Genomic DNA, 11,236 nt, shown 5'->3' with positions numbered 1-11,236 from the left:
GACACATTCTGCCAATATCAGTGATAATCTAATGCTTCATCTGTCTGAGATCCATATCTAGGCCTTTAACCCTTAATCTGATCATAGTTTATCAGTGTGCTCTTTGTTTTCTCTGTAACAGTAATTAGGCAGCTGACATGACGCGTCTAATCTACATTTTTCTTGTTTAATTTTGTTATGTATCCATTTTTCTGATCTCACATTAATTGACGAACTCGGTTAAAAACTGAAATAAAGCTACAATAAAATATTGTAGTTGGAAAAATGAAAATGAAAAATTTAACTGAAATTAATGTCTAAACTATTTTTTTTTTTAAATGAATTAAAACTAAATAGAAATATATACTAATATAGATGACAAAAGCACATAACACCTACCAAAACTTATACTGAAAATATAAAAATAAAATCAATTTCAAAATATTAATAAATACTATAATAGTTTAGATATAATACTAACTAAAATAATGCTGACTCATTGAATATTTGAACTTTTAATAATTGTTTGACACCACATGACTTGATAATATGAATTGTACAAAAGCTAAACAATTAAATAATAGTGAAAAACTTCACAGAATCACTAATATTCACTATATACACACTATACATGTACTATATTACTGTAAATGTAGATTTGAACCCCTGTATCATGTTGTTGAAAAAAGTTGATGCACATGTTATTTGTTTAGTTGTAATCCCTAAGGATATGAAGCTCAAACATGTTCAGTCATGTCAGTATTGAAGCTGTGTTGTGTAGCGCCACCATGTGACTAAAGTGAAAACTACAGGACAGTGTGGAAACTGTTAGTTTCACTGAGTAAAATCTTCACAGCTAAAAACAATCAAAATATAAAATAATGTATACTAGTTTTGTGTATTTTAAATTTGCATATTGTGTGCTTGATAAAGTTACATCCGGATGCTTAAGATTGTGTTGCATTAGTTTTTTAAAGTGGCAGAGCTCATGAAAAACCTGGAAATGTCAGGAAAAGAAAGTTATTTCCAGACCCGAAATTGGGTGAATAGCATTTCTTATGCTATCCAGTCTAATGTTTAATATCTCCTTGACTAGAGATGGCTCTTTTTGAGTGGAATATATATATATATATATATATATATATATATATATATATATATATATATATATATTTGTGTCTAATAAATGCAAAAAAGAGTAATTTACTTGGACAGGATTTTCTTTTTTTTGTGTGTGCAATTTTTAATAATGCTTTGCTGTGATTCTTGAATGTCATTTGAATATCCTACCAATTTCTGGTCTCTTTGTGATCCACGAGGTTTTGGTTTTGGTCATGTGACTGACCTCTCTGTGTCCGTGTGTGTTTCCCATGGCCTTTGGGTGTTTGATTTAACCTCTGGCCTGGCTGTGAATGGGTTGCGGCCGCTAGTCATGGGTCAGTCAGTGAGGGGGTGCCGGCAGATGGATGAACCCAACGGGGGATGGACACTCGTCTTTTGTATTGAGGATCGACCACTAACTCGCTGACCAGCACCTCCAGCTCAGGGCATCTGCTGCTGATCTGACACACGTGCACACACACTAAACACACGACACCGCTATCTAATGCACACACACACACTTCAGCTGACATGTTGCTGATCTCATACATCTGCTGTTACACACGTGCAGCCGTGAGCTTCATCTCTTTTGCCCCATTCATTCACACAGAAACTGACCAAAGCTGTTGAAAATCTGATCACAGATTACGTGCATTACAGGAATCTGTATTCTGACATGGCTTCTTATGCATTTTACATACATACATACATATATATATTTGATTCTTTCTTTATTACAGACCCCAGAAAGAAGTACCATGTCAAACTCTTGGCCTATAGTTTCATGGGTGACGGATACCAGGCGGACCAGACCATCAGCACACCGGGATGTGTTTGTGAGTTCAGCGACACACATATTCATGCCATTTATTACAAACATTACTAAAAAAGTGGTTTAAATATAGGTTTAAGATTCATTTAGCTTCATTTGTAGTAAGGAATTGCATACATACACTGCAAAGTAGCAGTAAAGACATTAATAATGTTACAAAAGATCCTATTTCAAATAAAGGCTTTTTTAAACTTTATATTCAAAGAATCCTGAAAAAAATGTATCATGGTCAAAAAATATGAAACAGCACAACTGTTTTCAACATTAATAATAATTTAGAAATGTTTCCTCAGCAAATTATAATGATTTCTGAAGGATCGTGTGAAATTCAGCTTTGATCTCAAGAATAAATTACACTTTACATTATATTCACATAGAAAACCGCTATTTGAAATTGTAATATTTCTAAATATTTCAATGTTTTAACTGTATTTTGATAAAATAAATGCAGCCTTGGTGAGCAGAAGAGACTCAAAAATAAAATCTTTTAAAATCTAAAAAAGATTTAAAATTAAATTCTTTTTAAACAGAACAATACAAATTAAAATCTAATTTAAAAATTAAAATCTAATTTAACAATAAAATTTAAATCTTTTTAAACAGAGATTATATATATATATATATATATATATATATATATATATAATAGCATGAGCATAAAAAGATTGTCACAGGTGGTTGCTGGCAAACGTAATATCCAATTGAAAGGTTTGTTTAACTAGCGATCCAACAGACAGGCGAACAGATAGCAACACACTTACCATCGACGACACTGAACTCTAACACAACTGAGCATATATACATGTGTTAATGATGGTGACTGACGAGTGCACAGCTGAATGTAATTAGTGTCCATGACAACAAATGAGTGATGAAGGCAGTTGATGACAAAACATAAAGAGTCCATGTGGTGTGAGAGTGTGAATATTAAGTAGACGCATTTTCTTCTAGAAACAAACTTTGTTGTATTATTTTCATGTTCTCACTGTGAAGCTGCTTTGGTACAGTCTGTATTGTAAAAAGCGCTATATAAATAAAGGTGACTTGACTTGTGTTTGCAGCGGTCCGTGATCGCCTGGTCCCGCCCCCTCCGCCACCTCATCATGTTTACGCCCTCAGTAACTCCTCCTCCTCTGTGTTCCTGCGCTGGGCCCGACCCGCCTTCACCAGCGCACAGACGGTCAACTACACGGTCCGCTGTAACCCTGTGGGTCTGCAGAACGCCTCGCTGGTGCTGTACCTGCAGACGTGAGTAAGACTGGCCCGAGACAGACAGTACATGCTTAAAGCAACACTAAAGATTATTTTGTACCTTAAAATAATGTTTCCAAAATGGTTTCAGTGGTTCATCAACTCGTAACAGGGTGAACGGCACTTCTATCTATTCTATCTGCTATAACCGCACTATGCAAGTTAGCCAGATCGGGTAGCGGATCTGTAGTTCGAATGAGACATAAGAAACTACAAATTTGACTTGCTTTACGGCAAGCGTTACAATAGTCATTATTTAGTTTTTCTTCGTTTCTGATGTCGCTATACATCACACTTTCATAAAATCATGCAACATACTCTATCATACTCTATTTCTAAAGCCGGTGCTGGATAAACAGCGAGCGTGCGCGCGACGGTAGGCTAAATTATTTACGACAGCGGTAATGGACAATTCCGCTTCCAACCTGTAGGGGGACTGAAGAGGAAAAGTGCTTTGGTGTTGCTTTAAGGCCAGTTCACACAGCGCTGATAAACACGGACAATCACCAGATTACAGTACGCCACTTCTCACACATTCATGACTCGACAAGCACTGATTCTGCATGTTCAATCAGTCAGTAAACAAGCGTCAGACGCCAAGAGGCACAGACGGGTGAGGAACACACTGATCTGACAAAACACGACCATGGCCTTTACACACTATTCTATGCAGTTTATAGTGTCAATAGTGTGATTAGTTTGTTTACAATCAGAAAAAGTACACTATAAATTAGGGGTGTAGTGATACCCTTATGTCACGATTCGATACATATCACGATACTGACTATACAATACTGACTATACAATACAATATTATTGCGATACTCCAAGACATATGGTAAAAGGTCAACAAAAAATGTACTGTTGATTAAAATGCTAAATTTGGTGGGTGTAAATGAATAGTCTTGGACTTGGTGCTGGAAACCCAAAGCACAGGACAATAGAGACGCCAGAATAACAATATTCATGATTCTGAAGCTGAAAATACAGAATTATTTTAGACGAATATGCTTGATCTCTGTCACTGACTAGATATATTTAAAATAATGTAGGCCTTTTTACTGGTAACACAAGACATTTGGCATTATCAGGACCCACAAATATTCCCCCATTGCATTATTATGCATTATATTCAACATTATATATAGTAGTTTAATGTAGTACTGACACTAAAACTAATTTTCATTTTGGGTGAACTATCCACAATACATATTGTCACTATCCACGATACATATTGATGCATTTTTGTATTGCGATATATTGTGACTCGATATAATGTTACACCTCTACTATAAATACCTGCTATAAGACTGTGATGTTTAATGACTAAATAACCGTATAAAGCTCATACACTACACTGCTGAGTACACAGTGCATAGTATAAAAGCATAGTGTACAGTGCGCATCATTTGCGACACATCGTCCAACATGTGGTGTGTGTTCCTGCAGTGCGGACCAGAGTCTGATGGTCAGTGATTTGGACTCAAACACCAATTATGAGTTTGCAGTTCGTCTTCATGTGGATCAGCTCTCCAGCCCATGGAGTCCCGTGGTTTACCAGACCACACTTCCTGAAGGTAAACATATATTTGATATATGTTACATTATACTATTGAAAATATATTGAGTATTAAAGAGGCTTTTTAAATGGAGAAAAGAAGAGGTTGTGATTGTTTGCCTGTGCGTTCAGCTCCCAGTCGAGCTCCTGTCGGGCTGAAGGTGACTCTGATCGAGGGAGACGCGGCTCTGGTGTCGTGGAAGCCTCCGGATGAGCCCAACATGGCCGTCACACACTACACCATCCTGTACGCATCTCGCAGAGCATGGGCGGCCGGAGAGTGGCAGATCCTGCAAAGAGAAGGTGTGTGTGTGTGTGAGAGAGAGAGTGTGTGTGTGTGTCTCTCTCTTCTCTTGGTAGTCAGTATCATTTCATGTTTGCAAATTATGATATCCTGAGTAGCTCAGATATGACATGATTGAATAAGAGCTAAATAAATAGACATATCTGCAAGTTTTTTTTTTAATAATAAAAATAATATTAGTAATTATTAATGCATATAAAATTGATCCTTCTATTTATTAGCATTAGATACGAGACTATATATATATATATATATTTGTCAAGAACATGTCTGCCATGTTTCAGCCCAAAATCAAAAGAACACAAAAACACATTTTTTATTAATGCAATGCAAACAAATATAATTCTCATCAATGTATTTACACGATAAAAAAATATGTTTCAAAGTTGTAAATAAAAAAAAGATTAATGGAGTATGTTTTACAACTTCAAAATGTCATGTTTAATTCAATACGTTAATTGCCGTTTCTTGTGAAATTTACTAGAAATTTATGAGTGAAAATGGGTTCTACATTTTTTTCAATGTAGAAAAAAGTATTAGAATTAGTATAGAATTATATTTAAACACATCAACATTTTTACTCGGATATACAAAAAAAATACATTTTAAAAATGTGTTATCACCTAAATGTGTTTTAAAATTTAATCTTCTTAAATGCTTTATATAGTTTTTTGTTAATTGTACGACTTCTGTTATTAACTTTATTCTTGCCTTGCTGCTGACATGGCGTTAAAAATAAGTATTACTAAATATAAACGCATATTAAAGGACATCTGGCTGGGTGCTAACACCGATGAACGGGTCAGTGTTTATTACTGTAGGTCTAAATCCGTGTCAGAGACTGTAAAAGCTGGAATGAGTCTTTATGAGCAGGACTGTCGAGCCACACGGATGCTCTCAGTTACACGTTCAGCCCTGCAGATCTAACAGGATAAATCACAGTTACGGTCACAGACGTGCTGCTGCTTCAGGTTGTTTTGGGTGGTACGAGACGAGTCACTAAACCTTTGACTTTTAACCCTCGACACCCTGAATCAGAGAACCGCTGTGTGCTGACGGGGTTTCGTTTCAGTAAAACTCTGATCCTGTGGTGTCACATGAAGAGTCACGAGTCCGGCAGTAAAAATCCCAGTTGGGGCGAATCTCACACGTGTCTGTGTCATATTTCAGAAATTATATTTAGCATACATTTTTTATGTAATGCAAATACATATAATTCTCATCCTGGTTTTGGCACTGATTAAAATGCCCCTATTATGCTTTTTTTATGCAGTATGTAATATAGCAGTTTGTGAATGTAAAAGGTCTGCAAAGTTTTAAAGATCAAATAAAGTTTTCTCCTAAAAGAAAGAATCGATGGGTATTTTAACAGAGTACCGTATGTTTTACAAGAAAAACAATTTCGATCTTTCTATTTCAAAATCTCATGTTTAATTTAATGTGTCAACTGGCGTTTCTTTGTAAATGTGAAATTTACTTGCAATAAGTGAAAATTGTTTCTTTGCCTTTTTTCAGTGTAGAAAAAATATGATGCTTATTTATATTTTATGTATTTTTTAAATATCATGGTAGTGTTTGGTATATTGAATGTAATATTTGTTGATTTTAATGGAAAAAAAATTAAATGCACATAAAATGTGCTCATTTGACTATTTATAAAAAAAAAATCAAATGCAGAAATTGTAATTGCAAAATATAAAATTTTTCTTTTTTTTAATTGTTTGTGATATTCACCAATTTACTGAATACAGATAAAGTCATTTGCAAATCAGTGTTTTTCCTAAAAGGTTCACAGAATTTTGATGTAAATTATTAATAGGTGTATTCATTATTTGGGATAATAATGTTCACCTTGCGGTCTCGTTGTCAGGGAGCGTCACGATGGCCCTGCTGGAGAATCTTCAGTCCGGTCAGGTATACCTGGTGAAGGTCTCAGCGTCCAATCAGATGGGAGATGGGCCGTTCTCGCCGGCTGCAGAAGTGACCGTGCGTGACGGACACGCCTCCCGAACACACGGCTCCTCCCACGCCACAGGTGTTTTACTCAGCGCCCTCTATTGGCTAAAAATACATGATCTAACATGCTATCATGTGAAATTCCACATCGCTTGAATGAACGCTCAATGCAAGTCTTGGCGTCACCTTTAAAACTGTGTCTGTGCTTCACCCACAGCGTTTTCTGATGGTTTCTATCACCTGGATCAGAGGTCAATGACGGGAATAGCAGTGGGTGTGTGTATCGCTTTAATCTGCATTATCATCTGCATCCTCATACTGGCATACAGGAGTAAAACCAGGTAAGAGAGTCTATAGCTCTATACACACCTGCCAACCTGTCAACTAAAACTGTTAGAAATCATTTTCAAACTTATTTCAGGGCAACATTCTAAGTTCTAAAATTACTACAACTAAAATTGAAATAAACATTAATGAAATCTAAATAGAAAAAAACAGTAACACTTTACAATAAGGTCTCCATTAGTTTTTAGCATTAGCATTTGTTACAGTATTTATTGATCTTTTTTACTGTTAATTAAAATCCAGCTGCTCATTGTTTGTTCATGTTAGTTCACAGTGCATTAACTAATGTTAACAAATACAACATTTGAGTTCCATAATGTATAAGTAAATGTTGAAATTAACATTAACTAAGATTAATAAATTATGTAGAAGTATTGTTCATGCTTAGTTCATGTTAACTGAAGTAGTTACCTAATGTTAAATAATGAAACCTTGTTGTAACGTGTTTCCAAAAAAAAAAAAAATGACAAAAGCACATAGCAAATTTACTAAAACTTAAACTAAATTTAAAATGATAACTGAAAATTTGAATAAATACTATAATAGTATATAAATTATTCTAAAATAAGAGTTTGTTTAGGTAATTATTGACAATTATTGGGTATTTACAAATGCATTCACAAATGTCAGTTAGTTGATTTCTCCATGACTGAACTGCATTATTTATGACACAGGAAATCCAGCACTGCCAAATCCATCAGGCAAGCAGAAGGACAGGCTCCGCCCACTGCTGCCCGACTGGCCAATGAGAGTCAAGCTGAGAGCGTGGAGGTGATGATGCCCATGATGAGAGATCATTTCATCGATGCAAAGGTGTGTTTAAAATGACACATTCCTGCTTAGCTTGTGCTGGACGAGCAGGTGGTCAACCAGTCTGGTCTTTCATATGTATATGTGTGTGTGTGTGTTTACAGCATATTTGTTTAAAAAAAGCATATGTGAAAACGGTGATTTGATGTTTGCATTTCAATGTTTTAGGGCGGAACAAATCTGATCATTAACAGTTATGGGCCAGTGAAGCACACGGTTGAGAAGAAGAAAACGAAGAGATGGAGCTGCTTTAAGAAGGATGACAAGGTATGAAACCGTTATCAAATTACAATGAGCTTTATTAAAGAAACGGTCAGATCAGATGACCAACACCCAGATGACATGTCAGTCCCGAATGAGGGGAAAATATGGTGAATCTCACAAAAAGAGCATCAGCAACAGAAATATGAAATTACTTCATTAAATATCTATTATTATTATTTAAAATATTTAAGGTAGTAAATACTACCATGATGTATAAACTTTATATATTACAAACTAAAACTATTCCATTTTTGTTTTTGGACTAAAATATAAATATTTATTTTAGGTTTTGTAATATAATACTTATTATATTTTAAGTAGAAAACTGAATAACATGACAAAAGCAAAAAGCAACTTAATACTAAATCTAACACATTTATTAAATCTGGTTAAATCAGAAAATATAAACATTACATTTTAATAAGAGTATATTATTCTTTTTTTTTTTAAATTCATTTAAATAATACATCAGTTTTTTTATTAACAGTAATGAGAATCTGAGGGAAATACACTGTGAATGCCTTGAAAATAATGTTTAAAAAAAACTGATACAAAAATAAAATAGGCTTCTTTTTTAAGCAAAATATAATTTTATATCTGTTTAACCATGCTTTTGGGATGAAATATGATGGGGTTTGTGAGATTCACCCACATTAGTGCTCTTTTTGACATTAAGTCACCTGCAGTTTCAAAAGAGTTTGTATCTTTGACCCTTCCTTCCGTCTCTGTTGTTTACGGGTGTTTTCTGCCTCTATCAGGATGTGAAGAAGGTCTCCAGTCCTTCATATTCCTATCATCAGGGAACCACCCTGCTGTGTTATACGGAAACATCACCTCAACACCCGCCGTCGTCGCTGCAGGGCCTGTTTGAGCCAGCGGGGGGCGACAGCGAGGGCTCGCACTCCAGCGAGGGCAGTCACGAGACGGGCGACTCGGGGCGATTCTCTCACGACGACACGGAGGCAACCAACCTGTCTCTGGGTGTCGACAGTCGCCCGGTTTCCCTGCAGGACGAGGCGTCGGATGAGTTTACAGAGAAACAACTACATCTCCACGTGATGCCGATGGCAGAAGTGACAGAAACTACATTTCAGCAACAGGAAATGATTGAGCTTCATCCTGTTTAGCAGAAACCCTTGTGTTCTCTGGCGCCCCCTGCTGTTTAAACGGACTACTGAGCAGAAAACTCACGCTTTGTGTGGACGACCCGAGACGTTCACACATGCTCCGCTTTCTCGGTGAATGTATTATTTGTTTCTCTCTTCTTCTTTTCGTTTTTTATAAATGATTGTGTGTCTGAAAGAAAGTAGAATCTCACCCACCATGAATGTGTTAAAAAAAAAAAAAAAACGTCCAAAAATGCGACTGTGGCATTTTCTGACGTAACCTCATCGAGAGAGGAAAGCCTCTCTTAACTTCCTAATCTACCTCAGTTTACTTACTAAATATTTAATATCCACTTATACACTCGACAACGTTTTTTCCTTTTCACTGAGTTTGTGCGTTTGTCTGTGTTTATTGTTTGTTTAGTCCTGAAGTATGGGATTGCAGAAGTGTTTTACCTATTCTGACCCGGCGTGATGCAACAAATCTGCTGTGTAACACAATTACAGCCAATCAGAACATGGTTGATGTTTAATATGCAGGGCTTAGCACCAATAGGATTTCATGGTGGGCGGAGCTACCCAGCTCAACACTCATCAAATCTCCTGCTGAATCTGCTGACACAATCACAGCCAATAAGAACATGGTGTTTAATATGCAGGACCAATAGGATTTCACGGTGGGCGGGGCTATCAGACCTCTCATCAAACTTTCACGCAGATTTATTGCGTCACGCGTGGTTAGGATGGGGTTTTATACCTACCTCAGGTTCAGAAACGTCAAACTTTGAATTGAGCGTTTACGTAGGATTGAGTATTTTGTCTTTATTTGTGATTTCGTCATATGAATGTGTGTATTTTTGCTCTTATAGTCCCTGTTTTATACTACCTCATTTTACCTTTTTGATTTTTAGCAGTAGTTGTGTTTTATTTGCTTCATCTCAGGAATCATTTGAAAAGCCATGTGTTTTGGTTTGATCAAACACATGGTTTGATCGACAGGGTATCTTCCTCGAGTCCAAGGGCGGTTGACCCGTACTGAATGTGTGTGATTTGTTGTGGAGATGGATTTGTTTTTCCATAGTTCATTTCTTCCTGTCTTCTTCTTTTGAGCACGAAGTAACCAAAAATGCTTGCAAAAATGCAGCAAAACCGATAGCTTTAAATAATGGCCTTAATGTGTGTAGATACACCATCGGGAGATTCAGTTGATTGCAGTCGAATGATTGTTCTAGAAAACCAAAAATAATTATCAAATCTTAAGAGTAGACTGATCATGAAACCTTTTTGCCTCAAAAGATATCTATTTTTCTTGATATACAGTATATGTACTACTGAGTACACATTTTAGTTACTGTAGTGCTTTGAAATAGTTGATGCTATTTTAGATTTAGGAACATGAGCGTAGCACTTTTCTTTCAGGTTAGTTTGGGGTTGTTTGTTGGTGCAACGGTGACACGCCATCATCTGCAGGACTGTTTGCGCTTTCATTTGTTCTTTCATGTTCGCTGGTCTTTGGGATGAAGAGATGACAATGAGATTATCCTTGAATCAAACCAAAGATGTTTCACCCAGAGACCTACGGAAAAAAGAGCTGCTTTAGAAAACTCAGAGACGTCCTGTGATCCTGCGATCAAACGAGGTGTCATATTTCACTCCGAAATCAAGAGAAAAATAAGAAATTGCATTTTGCATAAGAAACATGAAAACTTATTTTCAGACCATTCAGACCA

General features: G+C 36.1%; 1 protein-coding gene across 1 annotated transcript in view; it reads left to right on the top strand.

Moving 5' to 3' along the window:
* prtga (protogenin homolog a (Gallus gallus)) overlaps window positions 1-9,527 on the top strand; it is a gene marked incomplete at both ends in the record, with an annotated part of 40,453 nt that extends 30,926 nt beyond the window's left edge. The window contains 9 exons of the mRNA XM_084124263.1: window positions 1,821-1,916; window positions 2,974-3,160; window positions 4,613-4,740; window positions 4,854-5,024; window positions 6,896-7,060; window positions 7,199-7,322; window positions 8,001-8,139; window positions 8,305-8,403; window positions 9,159-9,527. Of these exons, the coding sequence (XP_083980389.1) occupies window positions 1,821-1,916; window positions 2,974-3,160; window positions 4,613-4,740; window positions 4,854-5,024; window positions 6,896-7,060; window positions 7,199-7,322; window positions 8,001-8,139; window positions 8,305-8,403; window positions 9,159-9,527 (1,478 nt within the window). The remainder of the gene's footprint in view (window positions 1-1,820; window positions 1,917-2,973; window positions 3,161-4,612; window positions 4,741-4,853; window positions 5,025-6,895; window positions 7,061-7,198; window positions 7,323-8,000; window positions 8,140-8,304; window positions 8,404-9,158) is intronic.
* Between the last annotated feature and the right edge of the window lie 1,709 nt (window positions 9,528-11,236).

The sequence above is a fragment of the Abramis brama genome, assembly GCF_963993115.1.
Source record: "Abramis brama genome assembly, chromosome: 9".
Classification (NCBI taxonomy): Eukaryota; Metazoa; Chordata; class Actinopteri; order Cypriniformes; family Leuciscidae; genus Abramis; species Abramis brama.
This window is presented reverse-complemented; position numbering and strand designations above follow the sequence as displayed.